Source organism: Etheostoma spectabile, chromosome 22, assembly GCF_008692095.1.
Source record: "Etheostoma spectabile isolate EspeVRDwgs_2016 chromosome 22, UIUC_Espe_1.0, whole genome shotgun sequence".
Taxonomy (NCBI): domain Eukaryota; kingdom Metazoa; phylum Chordata; class Actinopteri; order Perciformes; family Percidae; genus Etheostoma; species Etheostoma spectabile.
Window position 1 is genome coordinate 19187041 of NC_045754.1, and position 23870 is coordinate 19210910.

The 23870-nt window shown below is 39.6% G+C and overlaps 1 protein-coding gene and 1 long non-coding RNA gene across 9 annotated transcripts in view; one reads left to right on the forward strand and one right to left on the reverse strand.

Annotated features, from left to right (window-relative positions):
• Window positions 1-6950: 6950 nt before the first annotated feature.
• LOC116672138 (uncharacterized) lies at window positions 6951-23746 on the reverse strand. The gene is made up of 3 exons (XR_004327477.1): window positions 23733-23746; window positions 20016-20024; window positions 6951-7132 (listed from the first exon to the last, which is right to left on the reverse strand). It is a non-coding gene; the product is annotated as an uncharacterized LOC116672138 (long non-coding RNA).
• Window positions 15067-23870, forward strand: part of col11a1a (collagen, type XI, alpha 1a) — a 95894-nt gene continuing 87090 nt past the window's right edge. For 3 of the 8 annotated variants that reach the window (XM_032503776.1, XM_032503777.1, XM_032503778.1), the window contains exons 1-3: window positions 15068-15477; window positions 20585-20749; window positions 21359-21572. In XM_032503776.1, the coding sequence (XP_032359667.1) occupies window positions 15363-15477; window positions 20585-20749; window positions 21359-21572 (494 nt within the window). In that variant the 5' untranslated portion in view covers window positions 15068-15362. Of the gene's footprint in view, window positions 15478-20584; window positions 20750-21358; window positions 21573-23870 lie in introns of all 8 variants that reach the window. The other 5 variants (XM_032503774.1, XM_032503781.1, XM_032503779.1 and 2 more) reach the window with 3 other exon arrangements.

Here is a 23870-nt window from a genome sequence, read left to right on the forward strand (position 1 = left end):
TAGCCAGACTATCTGTCCAATCTGAGTTTTCAGTTGCACAACTAAAACCACCCTTGAACATACAAGTTCCTTCCTGAGGCTATTTTGCAGCGGCACTGTTGCTCCATCCATTAGCTGTGATTGGTTTAAAGAAATGCCAATCAACTAGAGCACGTTTTTCTCCCATCCTGGAAGGCTGTGCGGCGTAGCAAGACACTCTTCCCCAGCACTGTGGAGCAAGATCTGGCAATAAGAGACTAACCACCGGTAAATGCCGCTGTAGTGAACGGCATGTGCTGCCAGGGGATCGGTTTATGTCTACGTACCACAGTGGCTGACCATCAGCCACTTTTTGATCTTGCAGTCTCTCTATTTTTTTCTGTAGTTGTTGACTTAAGATAGCTCTGTGTCAATGCGTGCCAACAGTTTACTATCATGTGCGTTTAGCTAGTGCCTCTGCAAAGGCTATGATACATGTTGAAACCCTCTCACACACTAGCTGTAAGAAGAGCAAGACAACAAGAATGTTGAGTCTGGAGAAAAAGATGAAAAAAGAGTTGGTAACAATATGGTTTATAACAGTGCAGAGTAGTAGAAGTGCAATTTGCTCTTACTAGATGAAAGTTTTCCAGTAACGCATCATTTTAATGCAGACTTTTCAGCTCTGAGCATTTTGGGTACATTAAAAATGTGTTTCTAAACCTATTCCAGGACTCCTATGTCCTACCTCTAGACTGTATAAAAAATGGATGTAGTCATTGTGAATAATGGGTTACTGAAGCGTTATTATGGAACCCATGTAACTTCTAGGAAGGGCTCGCCCTACGAAGCAAAAAATGCATGGTAGAGAACGGGAAGAGACAATTAATTTTTTGATCCTGTTTGAGTAGAGATAAATGACTTATGATGTTCATCAATTTAAAACATAATTTTGTAAGTTAAAAAAGTCAGTTTGTGGGCTCCTCTGTCAGTGCCAGACTCCGTATAGCTCCCAGCTAATCCAAATATCTTTGTCCTATCCAAGCTTTGTGATGTGCACAGCTGGTGGATCAGGGCGGTCTGCTGCTTTCCAAAACAGCACCTGTAGATGGGCACGCTGTTCAAGTCAGCCATGGTGCCTTATGCAAATTGCCCAATATGCACATTTTCAGCATACATGTAAATGTGCTGTATTTTATATAGCGCTTTTCTAGTCTTAACAACTACTAAAACCACTTTTACATCATAAATGAAACATTCACCATTCACACACTGTGGCAGAGGCTGCCGTATAAGGTGTTCAGTGTCTTGCCCAAGGACACTTTGACATGGGACTCCAGGGATTGAACCACCAACCTTTTGACTGACAAGCAACCACTCTACCACTAAGCCACAGCCGCACGTAACACATTCTCAACAATTCTGGGTTCACATTTCTAGCTAGTAGACAAAGAACAAAAATGGATTTAAGTCATTATAACACATATTTAAATATTTTCTTAAGATCTAATGTCATTCCTTTGTGATTTGTAATACATATTAAATCTGCTTATTTTTGGTTCGCATGTACCAGCAATTATTAACTAAATTGAGTTTTTCAAGCTAGTGATTCATGTGAAAATATAAAATATTGGATTATCAATGTTATAATTCAGCTGAAATTATTTATTTTACTAGCAATAGGTTTGCACTGAACTCCTCCTCCCTCTCCATTCTTCTGACATGCTTCTCCACAGCATACCTGAACACCAAGGGTCTGTACTGGAAGCTCGCTTTGGGGGGCTGTGTTGGATAACTTGTTCGAGCCAAACAGAGTAGAAGAAGGCACACGCAGTACAGAGCAGGCAGCTCTGGCTGGAGGTGAGTGCTGACTCGTCTTGAGCTAGGTTGTGACCTCTTCACCAAACTCCCCTTTGTGGTCAAAGGTCAAATAGGACAACTGCACACTCTATTCTTATTTAGTCACATGCCTGACAGTACGTTCATGAATTTTCTGGCCAAAACCAGAACTAATTACAAAGTCAGGAATTTATTATCAAACTTTCTTGCTATTTGTGAACCGAGGAGATCAAAATGAAACGATAACCCCAACTCACATTTATTCTTCCCTAAAATAGCTTGTTGTTTTTGCTGCAAATAGTCACAGTCAACTAGGCAAAGACTTCATTAAGTTCAATAGAGCATGCAATGATTTTTTAAATTTAACTAATCAAAGATACTTATATTTTTTAGCCATTGTCCAAACAAAAATATCTCTAACTGTGGAATGAAATGCCATGAAATTTGGCACAGATATTATAGATAGATATATTCATTGTGCCCAGATGATTAACCCAAATGACTTTGGTGATGGCTTGACTTTTCTTATAGCACCACCATGAGGCTTACATTTTGGGGTTTTGAGTGAAATAAAAACAACTGTTGCTTGGATTGCAATGAAATTAGGTACACACATGCATGTCTCCAGATGAATTGTAATAACTTTGGTGATTCCTTGACTTCTCATTTTGCCTCAACATTTTAATTTGTCCAACACGTTTTTTTTATTTTACCAAATACTTGCAAAACTATGGACATTCCCGTTAGCCTCAGCTGTACTTTTTGTTTAGTGCTAATTAGCAAGTGTTAGCATGCTAACATGCTAAACTAATACTTGCTTATCATTAGCATATTTTGAGCATATACTCTATAATAAAAAGCTCTTATTCAGTAGAGAGACACACAGTTGTGTAGGAGCCACATCTTTCAATTTTATGTTATAATTATTGATTATTATATTGTGCACTTATATTGTAGGTGGTGGTCGTGTTCATTGTGGTTTGAGCGGATGTAATAACATTTGATAACGAGATTTGTTTTCCTCACTTGTTCACCTGGGTTTTTTGGGCTTTGACAGAGGGGTTGAGCTTGGGAGCGAACACTTTTTGTTGACTCATAAAGGAACTTTACATTAGGTAACTGCACTAGTTGTATTGTACGTGTGGAGGAATAAATCATTGAAATACAATCTTAAGCGTCAGTGTGTTTTGCATCTCTGTGTTTTTGTGGACTGCTTACAGCTGCAAAAGGTTCCTTGTGTCACTTTTGGAAAATCCTGGGGACATGTTGAGTTTTCTGGTGTGAGTTATGATGGGTATTTCTTAGGGACAACAGTGTCATGAGATCGTGTCATGCATTCATTTCATTGCTCAAATAGTTTGTTTAAAAAGGAGATTGCTGTACACTGCTTATCCATTCAAATGGATAGTAATTTGCTGTTCATTTGTCAAAGCTTTTCTTCAGCCAGCATACTTTACACTACTAACCTTTTTTTTTTTAAAATGTATGTCGTAGGCGTTAATAGTAATATATAAAAAATGGTTGAAGCAGTGAATTTTTTTCTATCTTCCAGGCAGTCACTGGTTACAGGTCATGACTAAGTGGTATGAGCGCCACTTGTAGAAACATGTAACCTGTCTGATATACAGTAGGTAATTCATGTCAATTTTGCATTTTATCAAAAAATTGCCATCACTTCATGGAAATGTTTGGTGTGTTCCTGAGACATCCCAGACTGTAGAGTCAGTGGCAAAACAACAGGCTTTTTAATTGAACATTACATTTCTAATAAAACACATATGCGCCATGCATTTCTCTAGTATTTCCATCACTGTTACCACTCCAGGCGCATGCAGCAGTCCTACTTTACTGTCTTCTCCTGGAAAAGATAGAGACAAGGTTTGTAACGGGAGAATGGGAATGGAGACATATTTCCTTCTTTATAGAGCTGTGTAGATTGAATTATTACTTTATGTTATCACTATTATTATTACTTCAACTTCAGAAGAAGTCAATATGATTAATTTTTATTTATTATTTTAGGTCCTATCTTTGAGCACATTATTTGGCACATCTTAGGGCTTAACAATAGTGTTATCAAAGTGGAAGGTTAATGCATCTACCTATCTAATGTTTACTCAGTTTGTAGTTATGTCTTTAAGCAGCACAGTACAACCCAGCATTATAAATTGGCTACTTGTATTAAAACAGTTGTATAAACTACACTAGTGCTTTTGTGACCTCTTTTTGTTTGGATAGAGACTTTAAAGCAGCAATAGAGTCATAAAGAACTGTGTGGTGAAAATGACTCGGTACCATGGTTCAGCATGTACAGTAGGAGACAGTAAATGGGCTGAAACAGAAAAAATGAATGACTTGAGGAGTCATGTAAGGGTACAGGAACAAGGACCTTAATCCAAATTCCACCACATCAAATGCCTACAGTAGAACACACACCCTGTCATTTTGTAATATAAAAAAAGACAGTGCATCACTCTGCCAGTCTGTGAACCCTTACATGTAGGCTTCCATTTAGAGTCCACAGCATGCTGTTACAGGCAAATTCTCAACTATTCAGTTACAGGGTGGGAGGGAGACACAGAGACATATGAAAAGGAGCTCTGTGAATTAGGCCTGACTTCCACTGCACACAGAGAAAACCTGGAAATGTAAGAAGTACATTTTTACTCTGTGCCGGCTAAGAAGATCAAACCTCTGGTCTATTTGGGTAGCATATGTGTTGCTAAGGCAAATAATGAGTGTCTTATGACTGCATTATAACATGAGTCCATTTAGAAACATGCTACACATTGTAGGCCTTACATTTAATTTGGTAGGGTGGTTACATAAGTGTGAGGTTTAGGGGGATTTGCCTAAGTGAGGGAAACACTTATATTTAATATGTAAATCTATATTAAACTGGTTGGTCATTTTAGAGGATGATGTTTGTGGTGCTGTTAAACTGTATAGTATTACAAATACTAAGGTGTTTCTCTTATTATGCCTACATATATTTTTAAAAATGGGGTGGGTAAAGATAAAATAACACCTTCAGTTTCAACAAAAACTGAACATTATGACCTTCTTGAAGGTAGGATTTTTTTGCAGAACTGGGATTTTAGACTATTTGTTGTTAGCCAGGTGCACCTAATAAACTGGCAACTGACTGTACTTTTATATACATAATAGCAGTATTGTAAATGTAGTCTTAATGTGAAACTCTCCAAATACTATCCAGGTACAGTAACTGTGACATCATCATTGTCTATGATTTTAATCTACACACATTCCCAATTTATTGCCAGGGCTCTTTAATGCTTAATGATTGCATTGCGTGTCTGGGATTTAGTTTTAATCTAAATCTCAGTTCTGTATTGTTGCGACCAATATTGAATCAAACAACTGTCTGAGTTTGTGACTGCAGAGTATACTGCTGTTTCTCGTCAGATCAATGAATTGAGTTCCACAGCTGTTCTGTGCTGCTGGTGTGAACGTTTAAGCCCAGTTTCTGGTTGAATCATAAATCTACCTGGGCAGGAGTCATGGCTATCGAGAGGTTTGTTGCTTTATAAATGTGCTTGACCCCCAACACACGCGCACGCACCCACCCCCACCCCCACCCCCCCGTTGGAGCTAGTTAATGCCACCCACCCTCACTTCACAGTAAGCTCTTTTTGCCATGACCTTTTACTAAATTTATCTTCTGTGTCCAACCACTATACCAAATCAGTTTTACAACAGATTATATTCACCTCTAATTTTCACCTTGCCACCTGTAATAAGGATGGTGCAACAGAAGATGTATAGTATATTTGCTGCAGAATAAGTCTGTCTGTTTTAGAACAGTCGCAACCTCACATAGGCCTCACATACCAAGGTCATGCAAGTCTCCTAACTCAACATTTTCATCCTGAGGGCTCACTTGAGATCCGCCCCTACCAGGTGGAGCAAAAATACAGGTCTACTTTCAGCTTTTCATGATTGTCTGAAAGGAGAGCTGCACTGGAGGTGTTAAATTGTTAAATCAAGGGAGGAAGATTTGTGTAGCACTCAAACTGTCCATGAAGCTTTTAGTTATTGTGCTGTGCTACACAGCAATTTTGCAAACTTTCAAAAGCTCCATCAACTTCACATTAACTACATTTTATTTCTTGATTGCCATGTAATAAATATTTTACTGTGGTAGACTTGGGTTTATGAGCGCAAAGTGGAGAGTAGTTCTTTAAACAGGTTAAGGGCCACAATATATTACAAATGAGACTGACAAAAATGTAGATTGATGTTTGTCCTATTTTATAAGACAGGCTTGCATTAGATCTGGATGCCAACTATTATTCCAACATGTGGCATACTATGCCGCATACCTCAAATGGTAATTATCAAGTCTTCTCACAGAAGAACATCACAGTAGCCCTGAAATTATACTTTTATCAACTGAAGCCATCAGTTTAGATGACTTTTGTCTACAATATGCTTAGACAGAATGACATTCCTGACTTTTTGAGTCACATAAAGGGTTTGCTGCATGTCTGGATGCAAGATCGCTGCTTCCTTTCTCTGATGTGCTGTAGAATCGGGCTGCTTCCCATTACAAACACCTGTAGACCAGGCCAGGCTGACTTCAGTTCATGACATAATTTTTTTTCTCCTCCCCATGGTTGAGACAGGCCTTTGGCTTTTATCAGTGTGAACAAAAGAAACATGTTTGGTTTAGCTTTTAATCACAATTATACAAAAAAATCATTCATTGATTTATATTTGTTAAATGTGTGTCCTTTAAAGGAGGACATGTAACCATATATATTTGGTGCCAATTACTGAATAATACTATCCAATTTTAAAAATGTATTGGATGAAAGGGACATGTTTGGAACATAATTATGAAAACAAAGAAATTACCAGCGGAAACAAAAAAACAGTACTTTATATTCACAAACTGCAGTACAATAAATGACGCCTAACTCACAAATGGAAATGGCTCTGTATATTAAAGGTGCTGTAGGTAGGATTGTGAAGATCCATGGCATAGGCAAAGAATTTGAACATCTACAACTTCTCAGTCCCTCACCCGCTGTTTGCTAAAGCCCAAACAGTCTTCTAAGTCTCTCCCCCAACAAGGGAGAGTTAATGCATGTGCATGAGCAGTGATTGACATGCAGTTAGGTGTCATTTAAACGCCTTTGCTTCTCTCTGATGCTCCAAAAATGGACATTAGAGGGAACTGAAGCATCGCCGTATGGGAGGCTAGTCAACACTACACCTAGCAGCAGGTAAGCCTACCCTTAGCTAGCAGCTGGAGTAAACACGGTTAAAATGCTGCTGACAGCTAAACGGTGTAAAGTGTGACTGTGTTTTACTGGAAAGGATTCCAACTGTCACTCCCATACAGTTAAAGAAATGGACCAACAGATCCCGTTGTTCTGGACGGAGACCAGTGAAGGAAAATAGAAGCACTTTTCCGTTGATGGCAAGGCGTTATTGCGCAGCCTTCAACTGTGATTGACAACGTAGTTGTGACGTGGCAACCTGTCTGAAAGTTGTAAGTCTTCTGGTAACAGTGCCAAGCAAAATCTCAATCATTTCCAATCAGCAGAGACGGAGAGCATAGGTATATGTTAGGGGATAACATAGGCCCAGGCTAATTATTGCTAACTAACATGCTTGTAAACATTAGTAATTAAACCTAAACAGCTAATGGAAGTCCAAACTGTCAGCGTGCTTCTCCTGACAATACAGTGATTTGTTGACTATGCAACAGTAAGTTGCGTGGTTATGACGCAATCGTTAGCCTATATTTACAAAACAATCTGCTACAGAGCCATAACGTGAGGTACAAGGTAATGGAGCCTTGTTGTGTTTCTTTAGAAATAAACAATGGACAAGTAGAGTCTTGAAACGCTTCAGATGGAAAGTTATTCACTGTCAAAGTGGCACCAAAATGAATGGCAGTCAATGGGATGCTATCTGCAGGTGATGGCTTCGTAGCATTAAAATGGCGCCATAGAAGCTACGCTTAGGTAGGAGATGCTTACCCCCTTGGTCACTCCCCGATGTAAGTCGAGTGCAAATTTGAGTCGTGCACTTTCAGATGTAAACGGTTTACGGCATAACGTTTCATACCCGATGAGAGTCGAGTCAGACCCGCTCTGGTTGAGTGCAGATGTGAGTTGCGCATGCTCAGATTTACAGCATAACATATACTGAAATTTTTTAAATCCATGAAATAATAAACTTTTCTCATTACAAACAATAACAGAAGATGGGAATCATTTCAAAAACGTTTTAGCTATCTATGATAGTTTGATTGCAAACGTTAGCTCAAAATGCCATTCGAGTGACAGCCTTTGTTGTGTTTGATTGCTAGCTTGTAGCTCTTTTCAAAAACGTTTTAGCTATCTATGATTGATTAATTGTTAATGTTAACTCAAAACGCCATTCAACTGACGACCTTTGTTGCGTTTGATTGCTAACTTGTAGTTAGCAGTGAATGAACTTTAAGTAGGTCAATTTTTAGTGAATTGACGTTACAGAAGTCTCTCGTTAGCATCTTGTAGGCTACTTGTCGCAAAGTGACGCATGTGCGACTTAAATCTGCACTCGACTTACATCGGGGAGTGACACCAACAACAGTCTGTAGCTGCAGTTGTCTGAAAAACACAGACTCAGCCTTGAATGCACCTCGTGGTGCATTCAAAGTTATCGTAAAATACAATTTTTTTTTTGAACATACAGAAAAAAAAATACAATTGAACAAGGTGCTCCTTTTTAAAATAAATAAAATAAATCAAGGGACATTTAGAATAAATAAAAATCTGTGATTAATTGCGATTAATCACAAGTTAACTAGGACATTAATGCAATTAATCGCAATTAAATATTTTAATCGTTTGACAGCACTACTGTATGTATTGGGCCTGCATATGCCAAAAATAATTCTGGTGTGCTACATGGTAGACCACATTGAAAATACACAGTTGTTACTATCAGAATCCTGTGTATGACAACTAAGAGTAATTTCAATGGCAAGAATTTGTTCCAAAAACACCAAAACCCATAGCATAGAAACCTTCAAACAACTGAAGCCCTACCTTTTCACAGATTATCTCAAATTACCCAAAATCTGGCCATGGTTCTAAATAAAATGTTTCAGGTCCATGATGACTAAACTTACCAATTGATACAAGATTATAAAGTGTATTTCTTCTTATGAAATACTGTGGAAGCCAAAAATAATGTTATTGAAGTGAGGGAACTTTTACTTGCTAGTGTTAAACAGAGGACTAGAGTAAGTGTGGAGAAAGAGCTCTTTATGCTCTCCTCTGTGCAGTGTGTAAACAGTGACAGACAGTGGCGGGTGGTTGACTTGAGTGTGCCTGTGAAAAGTGCTTGTGTTTCAATACCATGTCAGGTAAAACTCATGGCAAGTAAAAAGAACTATTCTTATTTTAACATTTATACAGTACTGATTAAACATTTCTAACGGGATATATGAATACTTATGAGATTGCCACATTTTCTGGCACAAAGGTCCTGTTAATGATTTCCTTAAGTCATGTGTACTATGCTTTGCCTAATGCTAGCGGAAATTCTCTGTTAAAATCAAATTGTTGTAGGATCCCGACGCGTAATTTACATTTTTACATTTATTTTAGAGAATTACTAAACAGCAACAGTGACTTGCTAAGTCAAATTTTCTTGAGTGGTTGTTTTACTGGTTTTGAACATGTATTGCAAGATGCTAATGACATTGATGTCTCCTCTTGTACACCAACAGCACAACGTAATTATATTTGTCCAGTTGACATTATGTCACCTGACCTATTCATTTATTCAACCTCTTATTAGGACTATATTGGCTGATTAGTTCTCTAAATATAGGGTTTAGTATAATGAACAGTGGAGCTTATTGGATGACTGCTTCTAGGCGTTTAATTTAATTTTTTATTTACCTTTAAGTTTTATTCCTGGCTATATGTATATATAGACAACATTGGTCAGTGCACTGATAACTGTCAAAACATTGAGGCTAAAAGACTAAAGCCCTCTTAATCTGTTTGAGGTGTTTAATTCCTCAGTAAAAGTTGCGTTCCTTCACTTTTCATTCATAAAGAAAGCTACATGCAGTCTGAAGCCAGTAATTTTATGTGATGTGTCTGTTGTATTAGGGAAACAAATTGTTGTTACAAAAGCTAGTGGCTGTAGTGATTATGACTCGTCTGTCCGGAGCAAAAGAGGATACTCCATCCATCCATCCATCCATCTTCATCCATCTATCCGGTATCGGGTCGTGGGGGCAGCAGCTCCAGCAGGGAACCCCAAACTTCCCTTTCCCAAGCCAAAAGATGATATTGGGTTATGTTATTGTAGAGTCACAAATTTCACAGAGGAAAGAGGTCGGGGGTGAAAGGGTGGGTCAACAAAAGACGATCTTTAAAAAGGAGCTCAGTTTCCTAGTGACACTTAAACGTTGGTTTATTTTAAACATTCGCTAAGAGTAAGTACTACTGTAATCATGACGATGAACATCACCATAACAAAACAAAGTAGTAATTGTAACCCCAACCACAATGGTTTTATAACCCTAACCAAGTTGAGTTTGTGCCTAAACCAAACCTTGAAGTGGCTGAACTGAATACTGAAAAAAAACATCGGTCCGGGGTTGCCTGCACACGGCTCTCACAGGCTGTTACCCAATGCGTGAAATACCTACATTTTTTTCATTGCCATATGCTGCTGAATGTTGAGTACAGACCTTTTCACCATAGCGGTGTAAGTTCAGAAAATTATTTTTTAAATATCGTCCTGTCGATCAGAAAACGCCTACACGTGGCACAATGCAGTTTTGGAGGGCATGAACCAACACCAAATTATGTTGTAGGAAGGATAAGCACCCCTGTCCCAAAATGGAAGCAGTACAACACCAAAACTATGATACAGTTCAAAAGTTGATACACAGCAACTTACTTCTTGAGATACTGTAGCACTAACATTTAAACAAAAGAAGTAACCGAACAGAATCACTAATTGTAACTGCTACAGTTGTAAGTAAGTAGACTGAACTGCCAGAGAGATTATTCATCAGTTGTCTGGTAGCAGTTAGTTGGCTTGGCTATCTGTTGGTTTTTAGGATCATCTCATTTGTGGAAATGGTAACAATTTCGGACAAAGGCTGATTGTCATTATAGTCACAGTTGATAACAATTACATGCACGTGCTGGCAGTAATTGCGGCAAAATTTTTCAGATGGACTACAGTATATGATTTAGATTCAGATTTGGCATATCATTAGATATTAGTTTGGACTACAAATGATTACTAATCAACCGTTCAAACCTGATTTGTTGCCACAAAGCTGGAGTTTTGAAACTGTTCAAATCTAACTTGAAACATGAAATTAGTGGTTTAATAAGTCAAAATGTCCATTGTGAATCTGTGAATGAATCTGACTTGCTCATTGTCCAGATTTTCCCATCCAACAGAAAATCAAACCAACAAACATCAAATCCTATGCATGCATGCCTCACTATTCCTGAGGCTACCATCTGCTGCTATCACCGCAACATCTTTCAAGTGTATCACCCATTGCTGACTGCCTCGCAATTACTAATAATCGCTCATAAAGTGTAAACACGTTGTGAGTTATTTTATGAATAGGTATGTAGGAGATGATAGTAAAGATAATCAAACTAAAAAGTCATAGCAATTTTAAGCAATGTTTGACCATAAACCAACAATTCAAAAATAGGGTCTTAAGCTCTTTTTTTTCTGCTAAGTTTGTGGCTCTCTGCTGGATGGGTGACACATGGCACTATATTGATGAGAACTGGTTTGTTAAATGGGCCGTCCGACACAGAGCATGCCAGGCAGATGCTCTGCGGGCAGCTGCAGACTTGTGTCGGTGGCATGAAGGCACAATTGGTTCTAGGAAGGTTGTTGCAATGCAAGAGGATGCACGCTGCATCGCTGTTGCAAGAGCGGTACAAGTCCGCAGCTATACACGGATCACAGAAGGCATGTCCGAGCCTCTCAGACGCGGGAGCTGGGACTCAGTTGCCAGCTTATCGGATAACAAAAATTAGCATCCCTACTTTAATTATAAAAATTTAGTTTGAACCATAAAGTAAAGAGATTTTACTTGGGACTACCTGGACCGCCACAAGAGCCCATGAAACTCCCCGGGGCCCACTTGGGGATTGACTGCCCCTGCTCTATGAACCATTAAAGAAAAAGATGTAGCAACAAACCTTCTCTGCCCAGACACCAATTCATCCCACAGAAATGGATCTGCTTTTTGCCACGGGCCATCCAGGAGGAGCATCTGATACTGTTTGGCAGGAAACAGGCTGAATGTGGCTGGCTGGGAAAGGTGTGCTGGCTGACAGACAGAGCCCGGTCAGGATCCATGCCTTCCCTGGAGTGAGCCAAGAGATGCAAGGAACTGACTATCTTTTGGACTGAACTCTGTTTCTAAAATGCCATTAGATGAGGAACCCTGAAAAACTTCATCCCCCTGCAATCACTCTGGGGTTGTCCAAAAGTGTGTTTCGGTCAACTTGCCTTATTGTGTCTTTTTCCAGAATATTCATATTCTCATGTCATTTGCACAAAACTCTTCAAACACTGGGTACAAGTGGCGTTATCTTACATTGTTGGCAGATGATTGTTTTGTTCTCAGTGCAGCATAGTGAACCTGTAGACCAGTTTAATGATAAAAAAAACTCTAATATATGTAATGGCATCTCAATTTTACATGTTATTGATATCGCTCCAATTCATTAAGTGCATGGGTGACAAACTAAAGGAAAAACCAAATTGTAGTGTCTAAGTAAAGTTTTCAGACCCCCACAAGTCCATGAAACAGCTTCAGTGCACCATGACATAGATTCTACAAGTCTCTGAAACGGAACTAGATGGATGAAAACTATTCCTTCAAAATGTATTACCTCAACTGGTGTTGATGATAGTGGTTGGACCAAAATCAGTCAAAGTTGTTAGTAGGTTGAGATCTGGGCTTAGATACATTCATTCACAACTAAAACTGTGGGTTGGCAGAAAGACAGAATTATGCATATACGCATTTTTTAAATTAGCTTTTTAAAGATGAACTGATTCTGTTTTATGGATCTGTGTGTATGTGCACAAGCTTTAAATTCACTCCCACAGTACTTAAATGGATGTAAAAAAACTGTTTGCATATCAATACTTGTACCCACTCCACCAACACAAGCTTTTTATTAATTATAAATACAATTTAATGAAGGTATTGTACAAAATACTACATTAAAGAAACCAGAACAAACAGAGATTTATAAATATAATAGAAAAGAGTATTGAACAAAAAATTATATTACAGAAACCTACAGAAATGTAGCTGTAGTTCCAACAAGGATGGTCTTCTGTAAACAAACAGTTTTTTATATTATCAGTCAGCAGGGTCTGTATGCGCAGCCTTTTGTGATACATTGCTAGGAAGTGCCAAGGTGTAGGGGACAGGGGAAACTGATGCAGCATCGCTGGGCTCGTCTGAGGTACAGAGGACAGGAGCGCTTGATGCTGCATGACTGGGCTGTGCTGTGGTGGAGGGGACCGGGGAAACTGGTGCTGTATCGCTGGGCTTGTCTAAAGTAGAGGGGACAGGAGCGCTTGATGCTGCATCACTGGAAGGTGCTGAGGTGCAGTGGACAGGAGAACTTGACGCTAAGATGGCCCAGGATTTGCAGGGTGGTAATAAAATATTTCTAATGTGCATCTGAAGAGAGAAGGGGCATATATATGTGACCATTACGTGTTACGTACATTTTATTAATAAAAAAGCTGCTGCTGATTAACCCCAGCCAATAATAAACACCTAAGCTACATGAAAGCCATAAACGGCAACAGTAATTACATCTAGCAATCCTGCACAAATGTCTTCTCTCACATGATGTATGCTGCTGTTTGCGATACATAAAAGACCAATCCATGATGAAAATGCAAAGGCTAACAAATATTACTTACAAAAAGGGGATGGATAAGGAAAGCACTTTAATTGACCGTTAAGAGCAGGGCTAACGTTGGCTAACTAGATGAAATAATACAGAAATGTATGCATGGTTTCTTTGTGCAGCACACTTGAAACATAAAAAAGTGCATTTCTCAAAAGTATGTTGTAGGTTATTCCCCAAACACCTGAATAGTCTTTCCAACCGTTCATAAGAAATTTTAAAGTAAAAGTAACTGACGGTAACTCTAGGACGTTATCGTCCAAAGTAAGTTAATCTAAGTATTCAGAATATGTTACTCAGTAACTGGCTGCTCGGTTAGCTATATTTCGTTCTTCCTGTTCTTTCTTAAATGTGAACTTCTGTTTGAATTTCCAAGATAGAAACGCATACCTGCCCTGGCTTTGCTGTGCTACCTCTACCTCTATCAGTGGTCACGCAAAAAGCAATTTTTTTTTCTCATATTGGGGCTTCTGGGAAGTGCATGAAGTTGCCTTAATTTATTTAGATAGTGAACAAACTTGTGAAACAGAAGAATTATCATGTAATCCATTGATTTCAACAATGTAACTATATTCTAAATACCAACTTTTTAAGTTGTAACCAATTTGTATTCCGAATACGTAACGCCGGTGCATGTATTCCGTTAATCCCCAACACTGCCTATGCCACCGGCTGGCCCTAGCTTTGGGGTGCCCGCACACCCTTCGGGATGGATTGCGGCCCTAGCTTTTGGCTATACTGCTTATGCCGGCCCTGCTAATTTCCAAACACACAGTTTATCTCATATACAGTGTCTGCACTCATACACTATTGAGCTGCACTGATTTCCTCACATAGAACTAATGCCATGCGCTCATTATGTTTTTGATTATATATGGTCATGGAATGTATTTTTTGTGTGGTTGTGGTTTTCTATATTCCTTGTGTGTATATATTGAATCGTTAAATGTTTTTATGAATTGATTCAAGTGTGTTTTTCTGTCACTAAGGACTTGTTGCAGAGTGGGCTAAAACTGTTTCTCATTTTACTCTCTAAAGTCATGGTGCAAATAACAGCAGCCGTCTGTGCCAGCTCAGGTGGTGGAAGCTTAATGGATCTCTTATATTGTCAATATTATAGAAAGACCCTGGATGTACAGTTCTGCCATTTCATCATTCCCAGGGCGTTACAAACTTTTATTTCTCCTCTTGCGTCTGAACCAGTGGGGAGAGACTTGGGGGCGCATAACAAAGCTAATGGGTGGACCCTAAGGAGAATTTCCAGCCCCGTGATTTGCTAATCGGGGGCTGGCTCCCTTGTCATCTCCTTGTAATCGTGGCTCTGGTTTGTGGAGCTTGCCCAGCCCTCCTGCCCGTGGACGCACCAAGTGTACCGGCTGCACTCTGTGCGTTTTGGTTAAAGCCCGACTACCTTCACTGTGAAGGCTGGGCACTGGAAAGGAGGATCGGGGGCCTCGGTGTGGCTGAGAGAAGAGGCTAAAACTTCTCACTTATGGCTTTTTTGTAGGACAGTTTCCATCATCATTTGGGATTGTGGAAGGGACGTCATTTAAAATCACCTGAAGCCGCTCAAAAGTTTTATTCAGTTGTGAGCGCCCGACCATGGAGATGCAAAGGTGGTCCACAAGGTGGAAAACGAAAAGGTGGTTTATGGATTCCACTGTAACCGTACTCGTCACTTTAACCCTCGTTCTACAGGCTACCAATGTCAGAGCAGGTAAGATTGTTAGGATCAAACGTCTCTAATGAACTTGATCTGGCCGAAAGGGAACGCAGCGCCGACCGGGCTGGGAAAACTCGGTAACTGATGATGGAGATTGGGGGATTACCATCTTTACCTGGACACAGAGGCGTCACGTTCGCTTCGTCGTCTATTTTACAATTGTTTTTGTTTTCTTCGTTCCACAACCAGAGTAGTTACAGCGAGACTAGCGCAGTGGGATTGAGCGCTGTGGAAGCCATCAAACAAAAAGCATGCAGTAAAACTGTAGCCCACACTGCTCGCTACTGCAGTGAAGTGGACTGTTAGGGTAAACTCTGAGAGATCATTTATAGAGTGTGCTCTCAGGGGGTAATTGTTTGAGGTGCACGTTTATTTTGTTGGTCAAAAAACTATGTTCATTATCACACCATTTACCGCGGGCTACTTTTAGGCATGATTGGAAAGCGTCCGCTCAGAAGATGAAACACCTCGCCCAATTAAATTCATCCTAAACCGCTGGTATGTGCTGCGGGAAACAGAGCAGCGTGCCCTGATGTTTGAGACTCACTAAGGTGAAACAAAGCTCTTTGTTGGAACTGTGGTCCGCTAGGTGGATTTGGACACGGTTAGCAGGGTGGATTTCCTCTGCTTGATGACACTGGGCAGACCCTGGACTTTGATAACATACTACTTACTAATGTGGAACTGAAACTGCCTCGCAATGACATGTCATAGGGATTTTATTTCAGGCTGATGGGATATTGAGTTCTTTGATAGTGTGGAGGGCTGTAATTACATGTTAAAGTTGACCTGATTGTAGTCTACAGTATCCAGAATATAAAGTTAATTGGTTATTAGTCACACAACATTGTTTTTGCGGATATATGGGTGTGCTGTTTGGGTACAGCATTAGTGGGATGATAAACATGTAGTGTGAAATAGGCTACATACTTGAAAAGGCTAAGGTTGTCCTCAGACTTGTCAGAGCAAAGGGCAAAGTCTGGGTCTGCAGGGGGCTGAGTGGTCAGGCAGGTTCACCCTATCTCCACACTGCCCTGGTCCACACTGAAGTCCAAAAGCTGGCTTGTCAAAGCCAAACCCCCCTCCCCCCCTTCATGCCCAGCTCTTCCCCTCAACTTTGCACTTAGATGTTTTGTCGGCTGTAGGACAAGGCTGTGTTGTGTGAGTGGTGGGAATGCTTCCCCTCTAAGTACTGAGCAGTTATTTGATGATGGTCCTTGATGCACTTCCCTATGATTTTGGAGCCTTCAAAGAGTAGGCCTGCACATGGGCCTAGCCTGCAGCAATAATGGCCACAAGTCACAGGGTTCAGGATTACATACTGTAGGCCTCACACCCTGGCCTATAAACAACTCGGTACAAATGTATTGTTCTACACAGATACAGGTAGAGACTAGGTGATACATTTTTATCTCCATAATGACTTTTCCAGAATTCCAGTGTTTAAAGTGTGCAAAATAGTTCTTGCTACAAGTTCTGAAAAGGTCACTTAAAGACCTCTATCAGATAAGTGACCTTTTTGAAAATCTGATTTAATGCAGTATGATTGCTATATAAAGTTATACTGCACAAATCAATTAATGTCACTTCTTATTCATTTCCTAGTTTTACAGTCATTTGTTACCAGCTAAAATCACAACCTGCTAGTTCAGAAGATATTGGACTGGAATTTTACTTCAGATGGATTTTTTTATTTTTTAATCTTAGGCATTCTGCTGCAGGCTCAGTGTTCCAGGGTCTCCGTCAGTCAAAGCTGTTTCTGCAGGGTGCCTTCTTCATCTAGCAGTGTACAGACACGTTTTCTCAGCCCCCGGGCCGCAGGCATGTGCATTCCAGCAGACAAAGCTAGCATTTTCAGAGTCCTCTCCCTAATGTGCTCAACTAGAAATATCAGCTAATAATCTCCTTCACATATTTATAGTCATTGCAGGATTATTTGGAAGTTTTTCTTCCTCCACAAATTCAAACTCAAATTTTCTCCTTTTCTGGAATATGACCTGTTTAGATTGAGAAAAAAACCTACGTGCTAACATGTTCTAAAATTCACATGGAGGCATACATTATAAGGGGTTATTTAGAGGAAAAGCGGGGGGCTGGGTGGGGATGCTTTGATAAACTGGGTAGGTCTCAGTAAAGTTTCTTTGGTATGACACCAGCATAAAGCTTTTTTGTTTTAGCCGGCAGCATGGTGGACGTTAAAAGAAGGAGAGAGGGAGAGTGGGAGAGAGAAGGGGGGGGGGGGGGGACATAGAGAGACATTCTGGCTGAGATATAATTAGAGTCCCAGGGAGCTGCAGGTGAAAAGGTCCTCCTCAGTATATCAGCCAATTTCACCTTTTTTGTAAAGATTTGAGGGCTAAAAATAACATCAGAAGCAGGATTTATGATATCAGTTTTCTCAAGTCTTACATACTATGTGATAAAGGATGAGCTGAGACAGACTTTTTTTGGCCTCTGTCCTGAGACAGGTGGTTAAGTTATATCTTGGATCACTGTTTACATCGAAATACACCTGTGAACATGACGGAGATTACATCAAATTAGTCGATTTATGTCTTTTGGTAATGTGTCATACTGCTCCTCCCTTCCCCGCATGCCTCCCTTTGCATAATGATGTTCAGATGATCCAATAACTGAGCAATAGAGGCTGGCTTGCCTGACTCTAGGGTTGGCTATTTTCTCTCTTCTCCAGACTTTATCAAGGTCCATCCCTCCAAGCCACCTGAGTTCTGCTGGTAGCTATATGGCCTGTTTGCTGAGCCCTCAGGACAAACTCACACCAGCTCATCAGATGCACTCTTTTAAAACCTGTGCACACTAATTTGGCCACCTTAATGGAATGGCCAGTATTGACGTTTTCTCAGCACCTCTGTGTGAGGGTCGTAGCCTGGCCAAATGGCCACATCTGGAACTTATGAGTTCTGGAGTTTGAACTGAAAGCAACTCCACAGGAACTCACAATGAGGTCCTCAGTTCACTTTCCAAAGTAAGCTTGTTCATCCTCACAAGCTACACAAAGGGCCAAGTTATCCTTAGTGATGGCATTCCTACAGAGTAACAATTTGCTGGTTTTGCTCTTGACTTCACATTATCTCTGCTGTTTATTTATATATATATATATATATATATATATATATATATTATATATATATATATATATATTATATATTATATATATATATATATAAAAATAACTTACTCCTATTTTAGCAATATATATATGCTAAAATAGGAGTAAGTTATTTTTGTTTTGTGTCACACAAATTTCCCTGAGGGAGACATACAGTTTCTGCCACCAGGTTCAGGTTTTGACAGAATAAAAGTGGATGATGTTTGTAAAAGTGGATTGCTGGTGGAGTTCTGCAGTGTTTGCTTTTTTGGAATGCTTACAGTTCAGAATTTTGTACTATGGATTGAAGCCGCTTGCCTTCATCGTGATGTGCATCCGGTCCATTGCAGCTGTTGTATAAGGTGCTACAAAATAAAGAGACCAGACGTGGGCCAGGTCATTTATGTATACTTTCATCATGGTAAAGTGACATAGAAAACTTGACATTCATTCAGTTTGTTCTGTTGCTTGCCAAAACAATTCAATTAAATTTTATTTATCGTATCAATTCATAACAACAGTTATCTCGAGACACTTTACAGATAGAGTAGGGTTAGACCACACTAGACCACATAATTTACAAGTACCCAACAGTTCTAGTAGTTCCCTCCAGAACAAGCAACAGTGTGACAGTGGCGAGGAAAAACTCATAGTAATGGAATCATTTTTGTCCACTAGGTCTGAAAAGTGTGCTCAAATAGCAGTGGAATCAGCAATGAAAATCTGGTGATCTTGTACAAATCGTCTGTATGAGCTGTGCTTGCAGTACTTTTTATATTCAGACAAAAATAGATTAATGTCGTAAGACTAGGACTGTTGGGACTTTTCCCTAAAATCACACACTTTTAATTTGCTTTTCCTTGCCACAGATGGAATCTTGACCAGAGATGTTGAGAGTGAAATTGACATTTATTTGTAAGATCGCTTTGTAGCAAGAAGTTACAGAAACTTTCACGGTGATTTGAGCTCTACAAGCTAGACAAATCGGTAGCTTTAGAGCTGTCAGAAAAGGCTTGCTGATGCTTACAGACACCTTGGCATGCTTATTTATCCCACAAAAACAGATTAGTGTTATTCCATTGAACAGTTTGCCATTGTATTACCTGTTTAGTCGGATACTGCTATGCTCTGCAAAGTGAAGCGAGTGCCTCCTTTTATTTTAATATATGGGTTTTAAGCTTTTGCATGGGGCTTTATTCATTGCTTTTTATTGGACCTTGAATAGTAAAACATCTCCCAGGTATGAATGGCCCACAGCACTTTGTTTCTCCCTTATCATGTTCATCAAGCCAATGTTTTATACTGAGAGGGTGTTTTGATGAAGAGGCATAATTACAATGCTTTCCCATTGGTCACTATGGGCACCATCACCACACAGGCTCCTTTTTATATAAAGTGCATCAGATTGACGAGAATGGGAAACCCAGAGAGCCTCTGGTGACCCTTATCAAGGTAAACCTATCCAGGTGTTATAGAACTAGATCTCTGTTGGCACATTGTTCATAATGCTCTTTGGTTGGCCTCGGCAGAGATATTTCCTGTCAGCTGAGCCTGTAGAGCAACCGGAAGGCAACATTTACAAAATTAACTGTTTAGATGTGTTGTTAAGTGAGAGTATGTTAATCTGTACATATTATGCCAATGTTTAATGCTAAGCTAGTCATAGCGTATGTTGTGTCCGTGATGCTGACAAATGTGTCATTGTGCCATTTTTATGACCGAGGGTTACAACTATTGGTACCGTTATGAGATGGGTCATGATGAAGGTATCTCTGAAGTGTTCCACAGCCTACGTTTTTTTAACTTATTTTTTTAACCTGAAAATGCAGTGACTCTATCACTGCCCTGTGTATATATTTGCCAGAACCGGATCAGGATACATACCTATATTTAAAAAAAAAAAAAAAAAAACTACCATAAAACCAACCAAAATGTGGCCTACAAAAACCAATGCTATGACCTAACTGATGTTTTATTTGCTCCCTTGATCAGCAGAGCCTGTGGATGTGCTAAAAGTATTAGAATTTCAAAATTACCCCGAAGGAGTGACGAAAACATCAGGACTTTGCACAAACAGAAGAGCATCAAAGCCAGACTCAGCTTACAGAGTTGCCAAGCAGATCCAGATAAGTGCCCCCACCACGCAGCTATTCCCTGGTAAGTCAAACTTCTCAACCTTTAACCTCTTTCAACCACCATGTGTAAACTGGTTGGTGGGTTTCAAAGGTGCTTTTTGGCAGTGGATTCGTCTCTTGATATTTTCGATTGGTTTTTGTTATATAAAAGGCAAGACTGTGCAAAACCTTTGTTTTTTGGTCTCCTTTAAACCTAATAGACAGAAATTGAGACTATACATGCAAAGAACATAACATTTGAAGAGTTCTGGATGCATAATGTTGCATAATGCTGTTGTAGTCTTATGTATGTCTTGGAATGTTATATATTACACCTACCAATGTTAAAATGAAGATATGTAAAAGCTTTTATGAAGTAGCTATATGTCAAATCATTATAGTGTTTTACACATCAATGATAGTGTGATGAAACATGTTTTTACGAACTAATAGTTGATGTATAGTATAAACTAGTAGTTGATTATTACTTAAGATTTAAAACTGAAGCTGGGCCTTGTTGCACTGAAGTGAATGGATAGTTACCAAAATATGTTATAATAGATAATATAGTTTTTAACTATTCATATATCATGTTGGAAGTATCAGAATAACTCTAACCTGTCTTCTCACCCCTCCTCTTTTGGCTGTGCAGGAGGTGTTTTTCCTGAGGACTTCTCCATCCTGACTACAGTCCGCCCCAAATCAGGCCTCCAGTCCTTCTTGCTGTCCATTTACAACCAGCAGGGAGTCCAGCAGCTGGGCGTGGAAGTGGGACGTTCACCTGTCTTTCTGTATGAGGATCACAATGGCAAGCCAGCACCGGAGGACTACCCTCTGTTCAGTACTCTCAACCTTGCTGATGGAAAGTATGTCAAATGTAACACATCCACTTGCATGCTAACATACTCAAACACACCTGCACAGCCTCAGTCTCAAAAGGAACATACCAATTGGACCTTAAACTTGGACCTTAATCATGTGAATGATCAATACATTAGTTGTCTATGGAAATGTGGAATGGACTATTTCATATTTTGATTACATTTCTCACAAGTATACATGAATGTGTATCCTTATTAGAGGTGGAGTCATTTCATGAATGGCATTTTGATCATCTTAAAACTAGTTATTTATTTATTATTTCAGGACAATGCACATTGATGAACAATGTAAAAATGCCAGATTTTCATCTGTAGCTAAATTACCAAATCAACCTAAAACGCTCAAACATGTTTCTGATTACCTCTCAATTGTTCTTTTTGATAAAAGCAAGAAAACAGTCGGATTATCCATCTCATCAGGGGTCCACGGGCACAGAGACAGGTCAGAGACAGGGAGACACTGGATTATTGGGGCACAGCAGGGACTGCTATGGGCAACCTGACCTCATCCATGAACTCACTGCCTCTGTTATTTTAGAGAGGGGGGGAAAGGAAGGAGGGGAAAGGGGCAGTCCTAAACTTTCTTTTTACCCCCTTGGATTATTTCACCCAAACAGAGACTGAGCTACAAACCTTTATCATAAACCTGATTATCTGCTCCCATGTTCAGAAATCCCAGAACTCTCACTCAGAGCTTTGGCTTAGCTGACATGAGCCCATGTTCAGGGGCAAGGGGCAAAAAACAAACACATAGGTTGCTGGGAAAAATGCATCATTTGAAATAGTATTTTATAACGTCTTCCAGTGTTAGTAATTTGTTTTCCTTTGCTGAACATGTGAGAATAGTTTGTTTTTTGAGCTTTTGAAGGAAGCCATGACCCTGTAACAATAATTTTGGGACCCAAATTGGCTTTAAATGAGATCTAATGTGTACACAGTTATAATGATAGAGGGAAGCCTGGTAAATTCTTCAAAAGTCTCATGTCAGCAATAATTTATGTGCAGTTTGCAACAAAGATAAGGTCAGCCAGGTTTGTGTTGGCCTTGTTGGGCTATTTTGTCCAGTGTGTAGTTTTCTGTGCCCCTGTATCTAAGAAGCAGTGTTCTTTGTAGAAGATTTTGAACACTTGTTCTGGATGCATTCCAGCTCCGGGCCTTGTCTAAATTGTCATTGACTACAGCTCAGGCTGTGTGCAGTCTGTGATTCCAGTAGATGTATTCATTGTCAATAATAAGCATATGCCAAGCCTGAAAATAGAGGCACAATGATAATATTGATGAGGTGAAAAAGAGCATTATCCTTTCTTTAAAGTGAAGGGGAGGTGAATAGCAGGAATCCTATTGAGCTGTTGCACTGTATACCTTTTAGTTTTATCTCATGTTAGCTCTTTAAACATGCTTTTCAAAAGATCTAATTTACATTTTCTTTTTGAAATTACTTTTTATTCTTTAGATCATAATGCACTTCTGTGTTTGTTTAAACTTATCCTATTTGCTTTTGCTGCCATATAAGGTGACGAGTAATCCTTCCTGGTATACTGCTAAGCCCAGAGAGTGTTGCACGTTCATTTTTCTCTAAGATCTATCGCCTGCCCTGGAATGTGTCTGTATGATCAAGCTGTGTTCAAAGGAATTGGACATTTCTCTTCTTCTGATAACAAAATGTAACATGTAGATGTATTAATTAAATAATCAGATCTGTACTATCTGTAAACGCTTCTTATATTGCCATCTTAAGATACAGTGGTGCCAGGTCTCATCTTCCACCACAGAACAATGTTTTGACTATGTGTCTCCTGCTCTGGCAAGGCAGGCCTTCCTGGATCTTGACACACACTTTCCTCAATGTTCACCATGTCTGTCATGCCGAGTAACCCAGAAGGAGGATTAAGTTTGGAGTTTAATGAGTGTAATCCAGTGTTAAACAGGACCAGAGTGTGGGGGCAAGAATGTGGTCCACTGCTGACTGGTATGCAGTAGCCCTTAAGTGCAGTGGCAAATGGTCCAGAGGCGAGGGAGGTGTCTGACTCACGCGTGACTCTTGTTAACCGGGGTTGTTGATCAAAATTTAGGTGTTGTTGATCAAATATATCATACATAGCTGTGAGGTTCATATGTCTTAGAGTGTTTGTTTTGATGAATCACATTGTACACCAGAGCATTCAGAGTTTCTTTCTCCTTGAGGTGCGTTGTGATGTATAAACGGGGGATAATGATCCTATCACAAGGACTATGATTTTCTTAGAATGTAATCAACCACCACAAACCTTTTACTACGATGGA